The 23,742-nt window shown below is 41.1% G+C and overlaps 2 protein-coding genes across 2 annotated transcripts in view; both read right to left on the minus strand.

Moving 5' to 3' along the window:
• LOC102684123 (Fc receptor-like protein 5) overlaps positions 1 to 23,742 on the minus strand; it is a 58,130-nt gene that overhangs the window by 20,988 nt on the left and 13,400 nt on the right. The window lies entirely within an intron of this gene.
• Positions 767 to 13,139, minus strand: LOC138238294 (Fc receptor-like protein 5). Its single transcript, XM_069188478.1, has 12 exons — positions 12,917 to 13,139; positions 10,861 to 10,899; positions 9,533 to 9,811; positions 8,365 to 8,643; positions 7,109 to 7,390; positions 6,382 to 6,666; positions 5,716 to 5,997; positions 5,038 to 5,331; positions 3,893 to 4,171; positions 3,091 to 3,330; positions 2,512 to 2,790; positions 767 to 2,158 (listed from the first exon to the last, which is right to left on the minus strand). Exons 1-12 carry the CDS (start codon positions 12,945 to 12,947, stop codon positions 2,010 to 2,012), a joined length of 2,718 nt encoding a protein of 905 aa, XP_069044579.1. The 5' UTR covers positions 12,948 to 13,139; the 3' UTR covers positions 767 to 2,009.

Here is a 23,742-nt window from a genome sequence, read left to right on the forward strand (position 1 = left end):
TTAACAGCGCTGATTGTAGCAACTCTGTGTTTCACAGGTGATCATTCTTACTACTTTATTAACAGCTTTGAAACAAATGATGCAACTTCAAAAAAAAGGTCACAAAGTTTTTTTTATTTTTCTTCACAGGTGTTCAGTCCCAGGTCTTGACTGAGTCTGAACCTGCAGTTGTGCAGCCTGGAGGATCTCACAGACTGACCTGTACAGCCTCAGGATTCACATTCAGCAGCTATGCTATGGGCTGGGTCAGACAGGCTCCTGGGAAGGGGCTGGAGTGGGTGGCTACTATTAGCAGTGACAGCAGCTACATATACTATGGCTCTCCATTCCGGGGAAGATTCACCATCTCCAGAGACAATTCCAAGAATCAGCTGTACTTACAGATGAGCAGCTTGAAGACTGAAGACACTGCAGTGTATTACTGCGCTAAAGACCCACAGTGAGAGAAGTGAAGCCTGAGCCCTGACAAAAACCCTCAAGAGAAAAACAGTTACTGATGACAAGCTGCTGTAACAAGATGTGAAATGAAATTCAGTAGCACAGTATTGCAAAGCACACAGTGCAAGAAGAATACCACATGATAATTACCCAGCATCAGCAAATATGTGAGAGGCATTAAACATGCCTCAGATTGATTCTCTTGCTCATTTTCTTGTATTTTAATGCCACTCAGTGAGGAATTTAAAAAGAAAATTTAAATCAAATCACAACCAGCACAGAAATGTCACAGCTGCTCATAGAGGTTTTTGATAATTGGTTTGAATTTTTAATTTTTAAGACAGATATGAACTTGCTTTGGATAGAAACGTAGCGATGCAGTTTGAATTAATTAAGACACTGTGGAAGGGCGTTCACAAAAGAACAGGGTTAGAAACATCTGCGCCTTACTTTCCTCAAGTGTGACAGGGAGAGAAGTGAAACTTGAACTCTGACAGCAGAAAGCACTTTCTGTTGTGAGCTGTCTCTGATGTGACATCTGTCTCCCACCAGTGAATAGCATCAGGAACACAAATAATTCATATGTGAAACCTTCACTAGGAGGTAATATTTCTAGAAGAAATTTAAAAAAGGGGTTTTAGCCATAAAGTACAATAACACAAGAGAGGAGCATTGAGGCTTAACAATTAGTAAACAATACAGCTTTTAATTATTTAAGATTTAAGGGTTTAAGAAAAAAATATGTATCCATTCTGATGCATATTTGTGCAAATCCCTTAAAAGATAGATCCCAACAGTGGTCAATCATGAACTGAAACTAGTTTTAGATCTGAATAGTATTGGGAAAAATGACCTTTTCTGGATTCTAATAAGGAATTTGCTGGATAGGTTTAATCTTGGTGTAGAAATCTGCTACCTTTGTCCAGAATTATTTCGTTAATCCCACCATACCATCCTATGAGATGGTACAACTCACAACTAAGAAAAGAAAAAACAGCCTGAACAACAAAATTCAGAAAACAATACTTTTACAATGATTCGAAAATAATGTTTCATTGAAATGAGAGATTTTTTCAGAGTTTTCCCTTATCTGTACCATAGTTAGGTGAGATAGATCAGCCTCATATCTTACAGTAGTCTTTTCAGATTTAAAGAAAGGCTTCCTTAACTGGATGAATACTACTACTAATGAACAAGTAATAGGTTTATTCAGGTTGACACCTGAAGAAGGCTTCACAGCCTAAACCTTGTGTTTTCTCTCTTCTCTGTTCAGCATGGAATAAACCTATTAGTTGTTCCTTTACAGACTACGCATGATTTCGCAGCTACACACCTGAACAACTATTACTAATACTTGTACCATATAAAAATATGTTATATAGCACCTTGAAAAGCATATTTCACAATTCTTTTCAGTAGCAAAAACAAACAAAAAGAACATTTCCAACAAAAAAGAAGTAAAAACATTTGTAATAACTTATACAAAGATCTGGGGTTGCCGGCCAGTAGTTAAAATGCACCAACTGATGCTGAGACAAGCAATCGTTAGCTGATCACATGCTTGACGCTTGTCAGCAGGTTGGTTGGTTGGTCTGGACAGGCTGCAGGGATCCGGTCTCACCCGAGGTCTGTGCTCTGCAGTGGAGCATCAGAACGGCACAGAGGGAGATCAGGCACAGTGATCCTCCACCTGCTAACCTGGCCACTGTCCACCAAGACACTGCAAGTAAACAGAGAGATAATAATAAAAAATGATAATAATAACTATCAGGGATCAAGAAAAGGCTGATTCCCTGCTGAAAACTAGATTGGAGAAATACAATATTTTGATGTTTTGGATGGTAAGCCTTCTTATGGTCTGAAAGCTCAAGAGCTGAATCATTTTCTGTTTCTAAACATCCACGTTGACCTGCCCTGATCGCCTGTGTGAGTCCCTGCATTAAGGATTCCACACCCACACTGACCTGCTCTGATCGTCTGTGTGAGGCCCTGCACCAAGGACACCATGCCCACACTGGTCTGCTTCAGCGTCTCTGTAAGGCCCTGCACCAAGGACTCCACGCCCACACTGACCTGCCAGCGTGACAGCTGTGACGGCACTGTTCTTCCGAATCCCGTGCTCTGCCTCTACCGCACAGCTGTAGCTCCCAGTGAGCGTCCAGTTCACTTTGGCCATGGAGTACAGAGCTGAGCTGCTCCCCTCGACCACAGGCTGCCCGTCCCGGAAGAAGGAGTAGGACAGCGGGGAGCTGTAGTATCCCGTCAGCTCGGCCTCGCAGGTGAGGTTCAGGGGCTCCCCCTCCTGCACTCTGGCTCCTGGGGAAGCTCTCAGAGTCACCTGGGAGAAGAGGTCTGGGAACAGGACACAGGACACAGGCTGGGTCAGCAGTGCTCCATAGCGCCCTCTGCTGGAGTGATGAGCTGGATTGGCTTTTACTACCACAGGGGGAAAACATTCTCAACAAAATGTGCTGAGGCAAAGTATTCAGTCACACCTTTCTCACTGGGAAGTCCTGATGGAATTAGATTAAAGGCATTTAAACTATTCTTTCAATGAAAGGTGTAGCTGTTCTCTACAACAGAAACATATTACTCAAAATGCACTTATACAAATGCTGTCTTTTTCCCCGATGGTACTTCGGATCGGCTCACCTCTGACAGAGATCAGCACTGGTTGAGAGCTGGCCTTTGACCTCTGACACCTGTAGAGCCCTTCATTCCTCTTCTTAACTGCAGACATAGTCACTGTGTTTCCATTGTCAGGTGTCAGGGCTTCGTTGCCTTTGTAAAACTCATATCTCTTCCCTTGTGATTTCCGCTCTCTGCACTGTAGAGTCAGTGTCTGTCCTTCAGTCAGGGGCTGTGGAGGTGTCTGCAGGATCAAACTCTGATCTGAGGATATCAGAACATTCTCCTGTGAGCCGGGGAAGGACGCGCAGTCGAGCTGGTGTTCTGTTTCTACTTTCATACAACTACAGTTCAGTGCTTGAGTTTTGAACTGTACTTCTGCCCCATGGTGGCTCTGATAACTTGTTACAGACCACTGATGCTATCGTGGGCAACATATATTATAATACAAGGGATGTTCATTAAGGAAGCAGGAACAAATTAAATTAAAGTAATTTGGAATGTTCTCTATCAGATTGTGTGTCTGGAGCTGAGTTGATGTCTGTGGTCTCCAGAGATCTGTGTTTTTTGGCACTTGAGATCTGGACAGTGAGTCTACTGGACAGTTTGGAGACAGATGTCATCCAGTCCTCAGGATAGTGTCAATAAGATAAGTGTCAAATGTAATGCATATAAAGAAATATAATATTTATCATGTGACATTGAGTACAATTTCATCACCCCTTCAAAGGACTTTGTCACACTCCTTGAAAATGTTTATTATAAGGAATATTATTCATACATTTTTATTATCAAGAGTATTTAAGGCATTATTTTCATCTCCTACCCAGCACACTGAAGTGCACAGATTTGCTGCGTTCTTGTCCAGACTGGGCCTCACACCAGTACAGTCCGCTGTGAGACTCGTCTCTGAAAGTAACCTGACAGTTTGTCCCATTCTCCCACTGGCACTGTACTGATTCAGTTCCTCCTGCAGTTACTCTGTACCAGCTATACTGCCTCCTGCTGGAGTCTCCTCCCAGCCTGCAGCCCATGGTGAGCGACTCTGCAGGAAACAGTACTGTCCAATCAGGTTGCAGCGTCAGTGTGGCCTTGGGGGGGTCCACTGGGGGAGACAGAGAGAAACAGCCCAGCTGATCAAACGTGAAATCAATAATCTTGACCTGGAGTGCAATAGGAACTGCAAATGGTCACAGAAAGAAAAAGCCATGAGCAACTATATTATGTAAAGTACAGTAACAATCACACAGTCTTACTCTGGCAAATAAAGGAATTTGGAGTTATTAACTGTCCACTGATGCTGTAAATACAGGAGACCTTCTTAATGAATTTGCAGTTCCTGCCCTTAAATGTCAAAACCTTGTTTTGCAGAAACCTGTTCTAAAATGTTTTGCATTCCCGAGAGCAAAGGGCAGGTATTTAATAACAGAGTGCTTGACATCATGTGAGCTGGCTTCCATTGTAATTAACAATGATACAACTGCACCTTTCTTAAAAAAATAAATGTGTTCTCCTGCAGTAACGCTCTGGGCTCCTAGGTGGAGCTGCTGTCATGTCTCATATCATTTGAATCCTGTACTTATTTTTTTGTTCATGTGTGTTGAATATTTTTTCCTCTATTAAAAATGATTTAAATAATGATATGAATTAAATTCACTATTCACTATTCACTAGGAATTCACTATTTATGGTGAGAAGAACTAGGAAAAAGCTGGTGGGTCACATGTTCCCACACTCTGCTCAATTATGTTCTGATCCAACAAAAGTGAAACACTTTTATTCCAGAGGCAGACAGTTGGTGTTTGAGTCAGTAGGAAGTCTGCCAGTGAAAGTTAAAAGCACTTCTGGGTTCTGATCCTCTTCAGGTTTCTGCTTAACCACAAAACAGAATGGAAACCCGCTCTCAGAGTGAAACACAGCGTGAGAATTATCATGTATTATTGTGTTTTCTGAAGCTGCAGCCCGTCTTACCAGAGACATTTAAGAGAAAAGGGTCGCTGGGCTGCGAGTATTGAGGAGGGCGCCCTCTACGGACCAGACACAGGTACTGCCCCCGGTCAGACAGGACCACTGAAGAGATCTGACAGCTGTTGCCATTGACACTGCGCTCAGTTGTGTTGAACACAGGGCTTCTCAGATCCCCTCTGAACCAGAGATACTCCACACTGTGTAAGTGTTGACTGAGGAGACATCTGAGGGTCACTGGCTCTCCAGAGTACAGCTTCTCCCACGCTGGCTCCTGGGTCACTCTGGGCTTTGGACGCTCTGCAGACACAACCAGGAACATTGTCAGAGCTGAAGAACCACGTGACTCCTCATTGTGTAAGAAAATGTTTTCTCTCATAACAATCTCACTGCTGCAGCATCAGTTACAGTAAATCCTGTTTCTCTCTTTCATGACATTTGTTCTTTTATGTGATAGATTATTTTTAATGCAATATAGGTGCAAGCTGGGATATGATATCTCATATCCTTCTACTGGTGGAGGAATTGCACACAAAGCAGTTTGTTTCACTTTTCTAGAGAGATATGAATAGTCATCAAAATGCACAAACATCAAGCACAATTCGATAGACAAGCAAGTGAGGAACATAAATAGGGATATCTGTCTTTGACTGGCTTCCTCATGCCCTCTGCAGTGTGACTCACCTGTCACATTGACCTCCACTACACTGCTCATGGCCTGAATCCCCTTTCCCTGGGCTTCCACTCCACAGAGATATTTCCCAGAGTCCTTCAGCCTCACTGCTGGAACAGCGTGTCTGTCCTCTGGTCTGGACCTCAGGACTCCTCCGTCCTTAATGTAGGTGTACTGCAGTTCAGGGGTGTGTGCAGGGGTGTTTAACTGGACAGTGCAGTGCAGAGTCAGAGTCTCTCCTTCCCAGACAGGCCCCAGGGGCAGGACTGTGAGGCTGATTCTGTGGAAGAGCTCTGCACAAGAAGAATGATACATCATTTATATTCCCTAAAAGTCTTCTTGCAATGTCAAATGGGGGAAAACACATTTGATCACAACAAAATCAATTTCCTTTTTAGTAGTATATGTAGTTTTTATCCTAAGTTTTCTTTCTTCAAGGCACCAGTGATTGCATTTTGTCACTGTTCTCAAATTAATGGCTTGTGGGGTAAAATATCACTCAAACACAGTGACCTCACAAGCTAAGATATTCTGCTGTTACCTTCATTTAATTAAGGAGATGTACTAGCTTTTCAAACTAAATTGTAAAAGCACTACAGTATAAGAATGTGTTTGATGGCTTGTTTTGCGTCAGGGCTGAACTCGGGGAATAACCTGTGCACAATGAATGGGCTCACCTTTCACTGTCATGCCTATCTGATTGCTTCTTTTCCAAACGCTCCGCCCCACTGCCTCCACCTCACACCAGTACCGCCCCGTGTGATTGCGCCGCATCACTGGGATGGTAAGAGTCTTCTCTGAGCTCTCCGATTTCCAGGCTCCCCCTTCCTTGAAGTAGCGGTACTGCAGCTTCTCCTGCAGGGCTGTCTCATTCAGCACAGCGTCGCAGTGCAGAGTGACGGAGTCCCCCTCCGTGACTGAGCTCCCCGGTTGGGCTGACAGGGCAGGATGGGTGAACAGCTCTGCGCAAGACACCCGGAGAGGGATAGATGAATCTGGGCTGCCGCTTCTCGTCACCCAAGACACCACCAATTTCCATTCGGCTTAGGCAAACAGTCGTGTATTGGGTAGAGCCAGCCACTACACTGAATCAAGGAGGAGAATAATCTCTGTATTCTCACTGTGTCACTGGTGAATAACATGTATTCATCTGTCCTACGAAATGTGAATAATATCCATTTGCATAGTGTTATTCAAGCATTCAGAAACATAAAAATACTTCTAGAAATGGTGCTGGGAGACCAGTTGGTAGCTCTCTTCCATATTCATGCCCTGATCGTCTGATAGATAGACACCATTTTCTATGAAATATCAAATCAGGCTCTAAATGGTCATGACATCCTCTTGTCATGAGTGCTCATTCGCTCAATCATAGTCCACTTCATAATACTTCATAATACTCACCCCACACATTGAGCCTGATGGGCAGGCTGGGGTCCAGGGTAAAAGGTTTCTCTCCTCGCACAGCCTGACACCAGTACTGGCCACTGTGAGACAGATTAGCAGGGATGATGATGTAACTGGAGCTCTGGCTGTTGTGTGCTGGCTTGTCCAGATGGTCTTTGTACCAGTTAAAGCTCCAGCCTGGAGAGCCGTCCTCCACCACACAGGAGAGGGTGACTGTATCTCCTTCAAACACCTCTGTGTGTAGAGGCTGCAGGGAGAGGAAAGTTCTGGGATGGGTGACTGAAACAGAGAACAACGACTTTAATATAGAACGAATTCTTCAATTTACCCAGGTGATGGTTGGCAGTGTGTTTCTTCACTATAAAGTACATTTATACTGTAAATTCACATTCAGGAGTTATTCTTAATTTCTCATCTGTACGTCCACTTTTATTTAATAAACTCCCTATTTTGATCACATTTCTGTTATTTAAATAAAATTATCAGGAACCTCGATAGGACACTGACAGAAATGCTCATTTGAAACCCCATGTAGGGTTAGGGTTAGCACTCCCACACTACTGAGACATTTTTGACGTTCAGTGCTGGATTTTGGGGCCCAAGTCAGCTTTAGGACAAGTGGTACTTTGCTCATATGTGATATTTTATTTTTCAATACTACTGGCTGCTTGTGCTGTGTATTGCACCACTGCATCCATTCAATAATTGGATCCCAGAACTGAGTAAGATAAAAAGAAAACCTGCTCTAAATGGTATACACTCTTAATTCTGTCATTGAACATGCATCTAGAAGCTAGAAGAACAGCATTTAACATTCCAGGTTTGTAACCCTAACCCTGCTCTGGGCTTAAATGGATGCTTATTTATATACATTTTTAACAGATATTTTTCAACTGATTGAAAATTTGCCAAAAGAAGACATTATTGAAGGAGAATTATGATTCTTTTATCAGTGGTTTTGATTGTTTTACACTCACATTGTTTGGTTTGAGAAATGTTTCAAATTTCTTTAGTGTTTTCCAGGGCTCAACAAAATAACTCTACGGGACTCCTGTGGAAGGTATCTGAAGGTAAGTGTGAGCTCACAATGTTACACTGTCAGATGCAAAACTAGTGTTGCTGTATGATGATATTCACTGTTGCTGTGCTGTATTTCACCTGATTTCTATTATTACAGAACAGGGAAAAATGCCTGATTTGTTATTCTACTCAATATAGAAAAGCTGCAAGTAAGAGTGAACGAGACACCATACCCTGTACTTTCAGCTCGACTGGACTGCTCTTTTTGGAGTAAGATGGATTCTCCCTGCTCCTGCCCTGACAGGAGTAATGTCCTGTGTGTGATTCCAGAGCTGAAAGGATGGTCCAATTCTCATCTTCAGACTGGTGAACTGGAGATGGGTGTTCATCTTTGTACCATTCAAAGCTCTGCATCGGATAACTTCCAGGGATGGAGCACCTTAGTACTGCAGTCTCTCCTGCGTACACCTCTGACCACTCCTGTCCCAAGGATACCACTGCTCGGGGCTGTTCTGCAGATATACAGGAAAGGAGCACAACATAAACTATGAACTAGTATATCAGCAGTGTGTCAAAGCAAAGCGATTCTCAAAAATTACATTAGTGCTTGATCTGCAGCTTACTGAGGATAACCCAGACACCAGCTCTATGAGATAATACCAGCACCAGGCTCTGAAACACCACTCTGTGTTAGGCTTTTCAGGGGAAATGACTCATCTACACTTACATTTCCAGTTCCAGCTGGCCCATATCTGTATATGTTATGGTTGACAGAACATAATATTAAAAGAAATCTAAAGGATTTTAGGATTTCCTAAAGGATGTGACACAGTCAATGAAAAATAGATATTTTGTTGCTGTTTTTGTCTGTGATTCTGTTGCCTGTACGGTGTTAGGAATTAGTAGTAAGGATCCTATGCAGAAAACCAGGGCGATTTCCAGAGGCGTAGTCGATAGAACAGTCCGAGGTCTGAAAGCCGATGGTAGACAAGCTGGTGCAAAAGTACAAACCAGAAGTGAAGTCATAAACCGAGAGGAAGCCGAGAGTCTAAACCAGATCGGGAATCAAAGTTCCAAAGCCAAAAACCAGGAGACGTAATTGAAAAAAGAGCCAGGATCAGGAAGCCAAAAACCATGTAGTAAGTAATTGCGAGAATCAAGGTAGCTCTAGCCAGGAAGAGCCCTAATCCTGAGCACAGTGGAGAGTGTGAAGCAGCATTAAATAGACAGGGGTAAATGGGCTAATTGGAATATAAAATTCAAATTTTTGGAATAAAAACCTGCAACCACATCAGAGCGTGATCACAGTATTCTAATTTTTTTTTTACTAAAGCCCCATCTCTGATCCCCACAGGGAAACGGCTGTGATTCTCAATTATTTTAATGCTTGGTTTTACTCACCCAACACTTGCAGGGTAAAGGGTTTGCTGGAATGTTGTTCTACAGGGTCACTTGTCATCACAATGTAACAGCTGTAGTCCCCACTGTCAGATATTGAGACTGAACTGATTCTGTACTGACTCTGGTTTATATGAGATTCGTCCTGTTTACTGTCCTTAAACCAGAAATAACTCCAGATCTTGGAGTCGCCATCGACCTTACACTCCAAGGTCACCTTGTCCCCTTCAAATATACCACCATCTGGGGGGTACGACATCACTATAGGGTCCCTGTTAATGGCTGAAATGAGATGTATGGATTAAAACTCACCTCTGAATCACACCATTAATATAGTCATATATTGACTCATTTGGACAGAATCATTTTGGAACTTTGTTCTTTGTACACTAACTGCAATGGTTACTTTAAGTTTCTGTTCTCTTATGTCTAAAAGTAAACATTCACCATGAGCACAACAAAGCAATATTAATGACTATCCAATAAATGTAGAAAATATTGGAGAAATATAGAACTGCTGTGTAAATAATACAAATATGTAAAATTAAATAATAACTGATTAAAAAATAAAGATGAGAGAATTAGAGCATTAGTGCCAAGTCAGTATTTAGATAAGTATTGTTACTGAAACTGATATGATGACATCTAAACGTATCATTTTGTTTTGCTAATGCACAGCATTCACAAGTACAGATACTGTTGACCTATTTTCTTCTTACATTCCAGTTGTATGAAAAATGTTTTGAGAATTCTGGCTTCATTTTTTTTACACTAGATGACACGTAAAACTATTCTGCCAAAGGTTCTACAAGAACCAGAGGGGTTTCCTTGAAGTTAAAGTTTCAGATAAACTCTGGTAAATGTGTATTTCAATATGTAAATCTGGTCCACTGGTCCATATACTGTATTTAGGGTGCTGTCATTTTCCTGAAAAAGTACTTGCTCACTCACCTCCAATACATGAAACCAAGGAAGTATTTTACCTCTAAATCTCAACATGTATACAGGGATATATTGAATCAGTTCAGGCAGAAACAGGAATCATTCACATTACTATCATCATTTATTGTTCTGTAGTTGTTCATTTACATTTTTGTACTAATGTCTAAAAGGAATGCATTCTCTAAAAATATTAACGGCGTGCAAAATATACAGGAACAAATAGGGACTGTTTAATAAATCTAAAAAAATGTTGTAGAAATAGTAAATAACCACGTAAATAAAGTTGATCAAGCATTCAAAAGTACAGATACATGCTCTGTCAGCTTTTTTCTTCTTAATAACCAGGGGTGCTGGCCACATGTTCTTGAAAGAATTCCTTGCTCACTTACCTCCCACACCCAAAAGCCAAGAGGTGCAGTCGACCAGAACTGGAAAACAAATGTAATCAAAATAAATATTATAAGTACTCCCTTGCCTTGGTCAGAGTACAGTGAAATAGCAGTTATTCCTCTCTTAGGTTCATGCAGGCATGTTCAGACACTCAAGTAATTTCTGCACTTAAACATCCTTCGAGAGCACGAGGCATTATTAAAACGACTATTGAAAGGAGAATTAAATTTTCTGCTTTGGGTTTGCAGAAACCCCCCAAAATATTTTTGTCTTCCTGTCCACGCTGGAATCTTATTCGTGGAATCTATTTGGAAGTTTGTAAAAGGACTTACAAAATTGTGGAATGTGATGATGAGCAGTGTAGTTCATATTGTACCAGAGAGATTAAATACATTCAATTATTTACAAATGATTAAACAATTTCTTGTTTACTCAGCTTATTTAATATCAGTGTTTCTTCTTTCCTGCAGAACAAAATAGAAAACTATATTATAGTTTTATATATATTTAGTCTGTATAGATATAGACTATATATATAGGAACAAGTAATAGGTTTATTCCATGCTGAAAAAAAGAAGAAAGAGAACACAACGTTTCGGCCGTGGAGCCTTCTTCAGGTGAAGAAGAACACCTGAAGAAGGCTCCACGGCCGAAACGTTGTGTTCTCTTTCTTCTTTTTTTCAGCATGGAATAAACCTATTACTTGTTCCTTTGCAGCCTACGCATGCTGACGCAGCTACCCACCTGGACTATATATATCTACTGTATATATCCTATACAGAAACCCATATACCAAACCCAGAATCTATATAAAAACTATACATCATACATAAAACATATTGAATCTATATGGAAAACTACATAATCAATATAATAAATAAAACTACAGAACCTAAACAGAAATCTAATTAAACCAATATAAAAAACAATTGACCCTATATGGAAACCCATATAAAACAATATAAAAATCTATAGGATCTATAGAACTACAGTATATCAAAAGGTTCTGGCAATAGGTGCCATGAAAGGTCATGAACAGAAAAACATGTTTTAAGCCTTGCGATTTGACAGGAAAGAAACAAAGAAAGGTGAAATTTCGATGGAACTTGAAGTAGAGAGCAAATGTTGACAAAAACCTATTTTCAATTCTGAGGCTACTTTTTCAAAGCCTGAATCACGTAGAATGATCTGTGAAATAAAATGAATATGCCAAATTACTGTGTCGATAGTTTGTTGTCTTGTTAATTCCCGATAATAATATGCAAACAGAAACAGAAGTGACATTTTCTTTGATTGTCTGGCTTTCTAAATGACTTAAAACAAACAAAATAATATTTTATAATTTAGGTGTAAGTAATAAGGTGCATGTTTATTTTTTTTAGCGTATTATTTTTGTACGTCTAATAAATGCTTTCTGAGCACTTTCGACATATAAATTAGATTTTTATTGCAGACAAATATTATGGACAAGTATGATATGGTAATCAAAGCTAATTACAAATAATGGAGAAAATGATCAATTATGAATCAACCTTGAAATGATTAAATGAATTATTTTTAAGTTATTGAATTTAAAGATCTGGAAATTATAACATTATTATATTACTAATTACTAATAATTAATCAGATTTTGAGAACCAAGGGGGTGAAGGCTTTAAGAATCACTTCTGTGTAGCATCACAGTGCTGCCCAGCCATTCTAGCACAGCAAAAGGTTTTCTAACTATGAATAAATGTTAATTTACTTATTAATGGTAATATATTTATTAATGCGTATACACTAAGAATTATACTAAAATATATTACATGTTTCTTGATTCAGTATGCTGCTTTCCAGCTGTATTCACTGATTCTATTGTTTGTTAGTTCATTGCCATAGTAATCTTCATTTTCTCCTGCATTGGAAACTAGAGATATCTTTGGACCTTGATACCTATTATTCCAATAATATTTTGTATTTATTCAACAGCAAAAATCACTTGTATATTTCTCTACCACTGAATGCTGGACTGGGCTTTCTTCCTTTAAAATATTATTCCTTAATCTTGGTACTTACTAATCAACATGACGGCCTTAGAGAAATGCATCTTTTCTTCAAAGAACAGGTGGTCATATCTGCTGGGTAGAAGATATTTTGCTCTGGGTCTTCCTAAGTTATGAAATAAATCTTGAAAAACTATCCATCCTACAGCCTTGAATTTCTTTTTAATGTTTTTTCTCTGATCCTTTCTGCTGTCTTGACTCACTTGTTTGTTGCTGTCTTTTGCTTCTGACTAGAAATATTCCCCAGGTCCAACTGTCCTGAGCAGGTTAACCCAAGTCACGTATATCTGGCAGGTCTCTTTTTGTGTTACGTGAAACATGACGCACTAAATATAGGTGCGTTTTTTACAAGATGTGAAGCCTCTGTCGTCTTAGACCACAGCCTGCAGTAGAGGCCCAGAAGAGTTGAATTCTAACAATTATTGTGCAGTGGGGTTAAGAGCTTCATGATTATTGATTACCAAGATATTTAATTTAGAGGTATGTGGAGATAATCAGAGGTCTGGGCAATTGCAATACTAAATCTTTAGCATAAGGGCTTCAAAGTCATGTTTAAATTCTTTGTTACATCTAAGATATAAAGAGAACATTGACACATTCTCAATTAACTGCTATTTAAAACATTAATGTGCCAGGTACAATAGTTTGTGCATTGGCATAATCTTGAAAAAGTAAATATTAGAAATAATAGTTCAATAATAATTACAGATCAGTGGAGAAGATCATATTCAGATAAAAATTACTAAGTCTGAAACAGATTTCTGAAGTATGCCGTCATGTTAAAAAATATTTGCACTCTCTTCATTAATTATTCAGAATAATTTGATTTGTAAAAATCATTAAATATTTACATTATCTACGGATAGTGGACAATAACACTGAATGCGAGTTAACAGGTATCTGTACTAAAAATATTAAGCTTATGGTATTTAGCTGCTTTTTTAAAATCCCTTTAAGCTTCTTAAAATAGTGTTAACACTTAGAGCAGAAATAGATGATAGTGATTCAGTAATACCTCCATGTACTGTACAAAATGAGTCTCTATAAAAAATGTTTAGCTTATGACTTAGCTTTAATTGATATAATTAATACTAGTATTTCCAAAGATATTCTAGCTTTATGATCTTATATACAGCTAAACTATCTTCTGAAATACAAGTACTAATTATTATAATTAAAACATGATTATAAAAGTTTTTAAAATACCATTTTTAATGAGTGAGATTTCTTTCACAGACTTGGACAATAATCCTAATTTGAAACTAGTATTAAATACAATATAAAAAGAGTAAAGAGAAAGACAAATAATACTGAGTAAAACATGGTGATCATAATGCTTTACGTACTCCTTGAGCTGAAATGCTCTGAAAGGCACATACCATCTTCAAAACAAAGACACAAAGGTACATATCAAAATACATGTACCTTGAAATACGTTCTGTAAAACAAAGAATCATGTTAGAGCTGCCTTTGTCTTTGCATTATTTTATGTTCATATGATCTTGTGTTGTCCCAAAATAGTCCTAGCTCCCCAATGTGATCTGTCTAACCAAAGCATTGTGTATATATTTATCTCCCCACTATATATATTTATATATATATCTCCACTTGTATATATATTTTTGTTAATGTCAAGTGCTCTCACACTCATCAACAATATGTGTATGTCAGTTATCTAATTTGGTTACCCAAAGTGTTGTCACGTCCTCTACTCACCACATTCTCACACTGAAACGCACCCGTACTAATTACACACCCTGAGCACTTCCGCCAAACGACACCACCCCTGCAAATCGGCCAACCAAGACACTTCTTCAATCAACGCACCTTCTTCCTAGCACAGTACTTAAGCCCTTTTGAACCCTCTGCTCTTCGCCTGGTTTTGGTTGTTTGTTTGTTCACCTCCCTCGCCTTCGATTCTGTTTTCCTTCTGGCTCTTTGTTACAAACCACAAAACTCAACCTCGACTACGTCTATTGTCTCGCCCTCCGGATTTGGAAGCCTACTCGTTTATCTCCTCCTTTTGACTCTCGGATCTGCCTTCTTGACTACGACTTCAGCCTTGCCCTTCTCTGGTTTGGAAACCTTCTCTCCTGCCTTTTCCTACGATCCTCGGAACCCGACTCGGACTTCACCTCTTGTCTAGCTCCTTAGTTACCGCATAGGGTCCATCCTCCCATCTCCTCAGCGGGTCATTCCTGACGAGTGTATTCCACCAGTGTATTTTTTCTAATGTGTAGAAAGCCACAGGTGATGCAGCAGACATAAACATATAGAGATGTTCTTTCTCTTTAATTTTCATCATTACGCATCTATCCCATCATACTTACAACTCCAGTCTATATTTGTTTCATCCCTCCCCTTTTCTCCATCCTCTGTAGGAATGCAAAGAGTCACAGAGCAATCCAATGAAGGTTTTAGATCAGGTTAATGGTGTTGAAAACAGAATTTTCCGGAGAACACGGAAGGAGACACACAAAGCGTATTTCTCACAGTAGGTTGAATTACAACAGCGTGACAGATGGTTTTGTAGTCTGAGTCCAGCTCTAGTCAACCTATATTATTACCATTGAGGGAATTGCTCTTAATTCAGGTATAAGTCTTTTATATCTTAAACACTTGTGTCTCAAAACTTTCCACTCCAGCAGTTGTGAAAGTAAGTAGTTCCACTTTTGTATGTATATGTTGAACTGGCATGTCTGTTGTAATCTCAAGGCATGACTGCCATATGTTCCTGGCAGTGTTACAAAAACAATGAGGAACAATGAAGAACGTGCTTAACTGCTTCTTCACGTGCACAGCTAATCCCTTTTATGGACAAGTTTTACAGACTTTTACGGACTTTACAGTATAAACAGTACAGGGCTATAAAGGAACAAGTGAAGGTTTATTCCATGTTGAAAGGAAAAGAAAAGAGACACAACGTTTTGACTGTGGAGCTTTTTTTAGGTGTGAGGGAGCGAGGAAAACAGTTGATAAAGCATGGGAGAATAAAAGACAGGAGTGGAGAGGAGGCTCTAGCAGGAGAGACGCAGAGTGGGCACTCAGGTGGTGTGAAGTCCAGAGAGGGGAAGAGAGAGGTGAAGTCAAAACCCACAGATGAATAGAGAGAGGATAAGAAGGAATTAAGTGTGTTCTTGAGAGAAGGGGGAAGGTGTGATCATAGTTTCAGGATAATTTTGGTTTTGGATGTCCTTTTGAAAGAGGAGTTCCAAAACCCCTCTGTCAGAATGCAAACAGAGAGATCAGTATGATCATGGCCATTAGAAATGAAATGGGAAACTATGGGCTTGGAGAGATCTTTGATCCTCTCAGCCCTGACGTGTTCCCTGAAGCAGTCTCCCAGTCTCCTTCCCATCTCACCAATGTACTATAGATGGCTGGGCATTTCCTGCAAGAGATGCAGTAAATGAGGTTACTGGAGGTACAAAATGTCATCTTAGTGATTGTCCAGAGGGGCCCTTGAATGTGCCTGGTTTTGGATATAGATTTACAGGTGATGCAGTGAGTTCTGTTGCTGGGGAAAGTGCCTGGTGTGGATGATTGTTGATGGTGGTCAAGGGAACTGTGAACAAGAAGATTATGCGGATTAGGGGGTCAGAGATATGAGATGATGGGGCAGTTAGAAAAAAGGATGACTGGTGAAAGGATGAAGAAAGGATGACCAGATGACTATCTCTTCTCAGTAAAGGCCTCAGTTTTGTACCAGTCTCCAAGACGTAGGACATCTCCAAAACCCATGTTGACCTTGATGCTTTTACCACAGGATCTGCCTCAGAGCACATTTTGCTGATGACACCTTTTCACTGGCAGCTGATAATCGCTGCGTATTGTTCTTTCTAGTGAATATGCTGAGTAAGACATATAAAAATCTGATGTTTCAGATTTGATATCCAAGAGGTTAAATAGTGTGTAGCAGAGTCACCTTGGGGTTCTGATCGCCCCACACCCCACAGTCAATGTTTATTTAAGATAAATTGATTTTTAACGGCACTGCAAAAGTTCTTTCAAAAGCGTAACAAAAGCGTTCTTTCAGGACTCTATGCAGACGACACGATCCAGGGTAGACTGAGGAAAACACGGGGAAAAAGCATGCGGGAGTTCGGGAATGAAAACAGGGGGCCTGTCCATGGTGAGCTGGTGTTCGGGGGAGGTGTGGCTGAGGCAAACAATCCAGAAATAAGTCCAAGGGGGAAATTCGAGGGGAGGCAAAAGTCCAAAGCTGGGCGGTCCATCCAAGACAAACGAGATTAAAAACAGGAACCGGGTCGGGACCGGCACGGGAACGGGAACAGGAACAGGAACTAAAAACTTGGCGGGACCAGGCGCTTCCAGGTCCCAGACTCGCCTGGTATGGGAACCAATGCAGAGACCGGAATAGAGTGAGCACCTGGCTTTTAAGGGGAACTGAAAAGGGGGCTGGAACAAGGAGCAGGTGGGGGAGATGAGTAAAAAACAAGGAAGAGTTGGAGCGTCCTTAAGAGGAGGGGTTTACGAACATGACATTAACACAATGCAAGTGACCACCAATATCGTCTAAGTCAAACCAGATGGTCTGGTTTCACTGTAATAAAACATTTTTCTAATAAACCTTAATAACAAATAACCACACAGCACAACATGTAAATGCAATACGTTTTCACCAGCAAAATCAAAATTCAGCTCGACAGGTCTTACATCAAATGGAACAAGACAATTGAAGCATCACAAAGCTGTTTCCCAATCAAAAGTACAGCAAAGCAATCAATTTCTACAGGCAATTTATGTCTTGATGCAGTTCAGAACCATTCTGAAGTCCATTGATAATTGATCGATACCTCAGCAAAACACAATTGGAAAAGCAAAATTTCGCCAAAATATGTAAAATCCCAAGACCTTACTTTGTAAACCGCAAAGGTACAATGAAAAAATAACCCATACAGAGAAGTCTGTACTCATCCCTTGCTCAGGGTTGTCTGAAATGCTAGTGGGTTTTGGGGCTATTTTCAAACTGGGCACCTCTGAAAAAGCTGACCTGATTGGTTCAAATACCTGTCATTCATTATGTTTTCGACCATTCAGATGACTATGGGGAAGTACATAAATCTATAAGCTGATTCAAAACAATTTTTTGCAATTGTCTTTATCTATTAGGTAATGATCAATCAGATTCATATCATTGTCTTCACTGCTAATGAAACTGCCCTTAGTGGACAAGAGTTTCCACAAGAAATTAGGAAAATAGGGGTTAAAGATGAGGTACAAGTTACCCTGATTAGACTAAATGGGAGGATTCAGCCACAGGAAACAAAGAAATAGCCCAGAATTAGCAAACAGAAATGTTTCGCTGAGGATCAACGATTAGCATATGGATGGACTCTGTGCAGGTAGTGTATCACAAAACACTTAAGCAACAGGGAAGTCTAAGGTTGTGGTCAAAGACTAGCAAAAGGTTCAAGAAGCCAAAAAAACTAGGAGAAACTTCACAAAAGGAGTCCAAGACAAATTCCAAAAATCATTGGGTAGCCAAAAGTCCAAAGGCCAGGAAGGATTCCAGAGAAGGTATCACAGTAATAGGTCTGTGGCTCACTGGGTCTAAACAAACACTGAGCACTGAATGAACAGAGAGCAGGGCTTAAATAGGCTGGAGAGAGTGGTTGAAGCACTTCTCTTGGTTTGGGTGTCCTCTGCTGGAGGGATGTTGGAACTGCAACAAGAAAATGGACATGAACTTGTACTTCAGGGTATAAAATATTCTGTGATTTGTAACCTTTTGTAGCAGAAGAAACTGCTAAATAAGCCCTTACATGAACACATCAAAGCTTTACATTTGCTTAGCTGTTACAAGCCTTTTACCTTTTCTCAACACGTAAAGCAATGACATAAAAGGAATTTGAGGAAACTTCCCATTATGTACAAGAATGCAAACATTGTGTATGGTATGTACTGCAATACATACCTGTACAGTTCACACTGCATCTACAGACATACATACACTTGCCAACATGGACAATAATAGCAATATCAGTACAGTACTCTATCTGACATGTTGTACATTAATAATACCCATTATATCAATTTGTCAGACATTCTATGCCTCTCAATGTTCATTTTAAAGCAGACTTAGCTTCATATCCTGGTCATGAAAATCAATGCCATAAGTGTAGGCTGAAATACAGTGGGGATACTTATACCTGAGATCTTCTGCATACATAATATTCACAATATGCACATAAATAACTCCACCACTTCAGATCCTTTTTATTGGAGCCCCTGGAGGTCTTCATGTAAAGCAGCCCAGAGTCTTCCTGTTCTATTAGTGCTGCTGTCTGAGGAGAGACACTGGGGAGGGACTCAGGCTCTACTGTTGGTATCTGTTCATTCAGCAGTGACAGTAGACCCTCTGCAGCCATGATGGTCTTGAAATATATCTGTTTCGTTTTACTGCCATGTAACTACAGGCATACATCTGAACATAGTTTTGTTCACTTTGGGTAGTGTGACACTGTAATACAAATAACTGCAATGTAATGAGATTATCAGTTCTTTCATATTCACTTATTTATTCTGTTTCCCAGATTTCCTTTCTGTTTGCTTAAACACGCCTTTCATCTGGTTTCTTACCAATTGTCTTGATATTCAAGAAATATTGGATGGGCTGCAATTAAAGTTAGGAACTAATCAAACACAATTCTTCCATAAAGACTGTTGATCCCTCTCCAGACCAAGAAAAGAATCTTTCATGTGCAAACCCATTGTTTCCTGTTTGTCTTCCTCTGTTAGCATGTTTCTGTTGCAGATGTTTTGTGTTTAAATATGAATGGAGCCAGCAGGTGCCTCCTCTTGAGGAAATGTATGCAAAGCAAAGAGCCCAGAGTGTTTATCTCTCCGCAGCGAGGTTGATGTTGGCCAGGGTGTCAGTGCTGTCTCACTCCCTGCTCCATCTCCTCTTTCGTCGAGTTCAAGATCTGGGCATTTCCCCTCCTGTTTATGTTCATGTCCAGTGTGAAATGTAAATTCTTTCATTTTAATGATTGTTTTCAGTCACAATATCAATATCTAGATATCTTTTCTTGCAGACTTCTAAGTTGCATTTTTATTCTTGTTGCAGGGGTTCATTGCGATGTGGTGTTGACACAGCCTGAATCAGAAGTGAAGAGGCCAGGAGAATCTTTTAAAATCTCCTGTAGTGCCTCGGGATTCACTTTCACCAGTTATGCCATCTCTTGGGCTAGACAGCCCTCTGGAAAAGGACTAGAATGGCTGGGGTATATTAACAGCGATATGACTGTCTACTATGCAGATTCAGTGAAAGGAAGAATTACTCTCAGCAGAGACAACTCTAGAACCACAGTGGAGATACAGATGAGCAGCCTGAAGACTGAAGACATGGCTGTGTATTACTGCGCTCGAGGCCCACAGTGAGAAAAATTAATCCCATGCCTTAACAAAAACTCACAAACTACAACAGAATTCTAATTCATGCACTTATTGCAATTTCACCCTTGCAAAATCTCACAATCACAAATACGTATGTTATGTATGCCTGACTGTGTTTCTCTGTGTAGGGTTGTATCACCCTAAGATTAGAATTTCAGAATTCTAATAACAGCCAAATGTTCACAAGAAAAGTCTTAAAATACTACCCTCTGCAGCTCTTACTGATGTGGGTCGCAGGGAGGGTTTGGAGTGAGGGGACCATCATACTGAAAGTGACAGTCGCAGTGTATTTCTGCTGCAGAAATCCATCCCTAACCCTCTGGGTCAGTGCCTTTACAAATCTCAGCCTCAATCTCCTACAGGCTCCTAGATGTCCTGTAACAGCTGAAGGGGATGGTAAGGGGCAATGGTGGCTCTGTGGCTAAGGAGCTGTACCCTGTGGCTGGAAGATTGCTGGTTCAAATCCCACAGCTGGCAGTGGTATTCTACTGCATTGGGCCCTTGAGCAAGGCTCTCAACCCCAGTTGCTCCAGGGGTGCTGTATAAATGGCTGACCCTTTGCTCTGATACCAGAAGCTTTTCTCTCCCTGCCTGTGTGTGTCATGGGGAGCAAGCTGGGGTATGTGAATAGACACATTTCTAATGCAAGAAATTGTATATGGCTGATAAAGCAATCTTATATTAAGTAGGCAAGATCTGGGGTCTAAGGCAAGTGAGGGTCTCTTTCTAGTCTGGCTACCTCTCACACTTTAACCTGGTTTTAAAGTAATAAAGTCGTTACTGCTGACTGAGAGGGCAAGAATCCCTGGATAGGGCCATTAGGTTGGGGCTCAACAAATTCCAGCTAATATTTCTCTTCTGACACCATTCCAGGGCCAGCAGGGAAAACAGTTCCTGTAAGTTCAGACCTGCAGATTTCTCACTGGCCACTGATCATTTCAGACAATGAAATGAGAAAGACATTTGAGATATGTGTGAAACTGAAAAAAAAAACATTGTCCCCACTTGTCCTTCCCCAAACAGAAAACAATTTCTCCACCTGCAGTGCGTTTCTGCCTGTAGGTGGTGCTGTAGCATCAGGGAACAGACGTCTCAATGAAAAATGCTTTTAACTCAGTTAATTATTGTTAATACTGCGCTATAGTACAGGGCCAACAGTAATTTAAAACGTACACAGCACTTAAACAATTCCATTGTTATAGTTATCCACTCCCTTTACTTTGCCTTATTTGGAAAGGCGATACAGGCTTTATCAAAGATACCTGTGCCTTAGTATGGTCACAGGTGACAAGGGTGACAGGATTCCATACCTGGAACTGAAAACCATTGTCACACAACAATAATCATTTGGTTTATAGCAATAATATTCCAATGTCCAATTTAAATGAAAAATCCTGCTGTGCCATGCCACTGTGCCACCCTAAAAATGTTTCATAATAATAAATTCATAATCTGTTTTTGAGAATTAGCATAGATGGTCATAGGTAAGTCAGGAACTGGAGCATTCCTCTTAATCCTGTCACTATATTCTAGCTGCTATGTGGCATAAAATTTCACACAGCTGAAGACACACTAAAGACTTAAGCAATTGATTCTGACAACATATTCAATTATAGCTAACAATGTTTTCAGACTATTTAGTGCAGTCAGGAAGCAGTATCTTCTTCTTCATAAAAGTGGGTGCAGGTCAAGAGTTGTTCCAGATCCTAGAGAAAGGGGGTCACAGTCCACAGGGAGTGGCTGGCCGACTCGAGAAGGGAATGTGCTTCACAGAGCCCAGTGCAGGAAGGGGAACTAGGGACAGGACAGGGCTGGTCAGTCTGCATCTGGAGCCAGGCAGGACAGGGCACAAGACTTCAGGGCAGTCCACCAGGCAGGCTGAAGCAGAGTCCAATGGGTGGGAGAACAGGACTGGAGAACAGGACATGGGCCAGGAGACCAGGACACAGGGCTGGAGATTAGGACACAGGGCTGGAGTGAAGGAATAGGAAGACATGTTGTTGAAGATCAGTACACAGGGCTGGAGATCAGGACATAGGGCTTGAGTGCAGGACACAGGGCTGGAGATCAGGACACGGGGCTGGAGATCGGGACACAGGGCATGAGATCAGGACATGGGGCTTGAGTACAGGACACAGGGCTGGAGATCAGGAGATGGGACTGGAGATCAGGACACAGGGCTGGAAATCAGGACATGGGGCTTGAGTACAGGACACAGGGCTGGAGTGAAGGACACGGGGCTGAAGATCAGGATATGGGGCTGGAGTACAGGACTGGTAGGACCACCAGAGCTGACAGCGGCCAGCCGCTGCACCAAACCCACAGCCAAAGAGCCGCCCAGCTGTGGAAAGTCAGAGGTTGGAGGACAGAGGTCAGGGCAGGACTGGAGTTCAGGACACAGGCAAGCCACAGGAAAAGTCCAGGCAGGCAGGGAAACAGGAACGGACGGAAAACAAGGGACATATACAGTAGGCAGACTGGGAATGGGAGAGCTCTGCTGGCCCATTTCAGGGACTGAAAAGCAATGCCAGCTCGCGAAGGAGGAGCTGAACAGAAATGAAATAATCCGCAGCACCCGATGACAACAGACTTCTCATAGCATTCAGGTGCTGTCAGTATCTTGTGTCCTCAGGATCCAGTGTGGAGCAGGCAGGAGGGACACAGGACTTGTGGATCTCAGCCAGTACAGCCACACAAACCCTGCATCTTCTCCACATGGCAGCCAAGACAGATACTACATGAATGAATTAGCTGAAAATTAAATTGCTCTGCTCCACCCCTGCAGGAGGCTCCTATGCAAACTCACAGCCCCTTATTAATGATACAGCTGAGAGACTGAACGGCAGCCAGTCAGCTTCTCTTCTGTACCTTTCAGTCTGAACAGTCAACAATGAAGCTCTTAACAGCGCTGATTGTAGCAACTCTGTGTTTCACAGGTGATCATTCTTACTACTTTATTAACAGCTTTGAAACAAATGATGCAACTTCAAAAAAAGGTCACAAAGTTTTTTTTATTTTTCTTCACAGGTGTTCAGTCCCAGGTCTTGACTGAATCTGAACCTGCAGTTGTGCAGCCTGGAGGATCTCACAGACTGACCTGTACAGCCTAAGGATTCACATTCAGCAGCTATGCTATGGGCTGGGTCAGACAGGCTCCTGGGAAGGGGCTGGAGTGGGTGGCTACTATTAGCAGTGGCAGCAGCTACATATACTATGGCTCTCCATTCCAGGGAAGATTCACCATCTCCAGAGACAATTCCAAGAATCAGCTGTACTTACAGATGAGCACCCTGAAGACTGAAGACACTGCTGTGTATTACTGCGCTAAAGACCCACAGTGAGAGAAGTGAAGCCTGAGCCCTGACAAAAACCCTCAAGAGAAAAACAGTTACTGATGACAAGCTGCTGTAACAAGATGTG

This window comes from Lepisosteus oculatus, chromosome 4 (assembly GCF_040954835.1).
Source record: "Lepisosteus oculatus isolate fLepOcu1 chromosome 4, fLepOcu1.hap2, whole genome shotgun sequence".
NCBI lineage: Eukaryota > Metazoa > Chordata > Actinopteri > Semionotiformes > Lepisosteidae > Lepisosteus > Lepisosteus oculatus.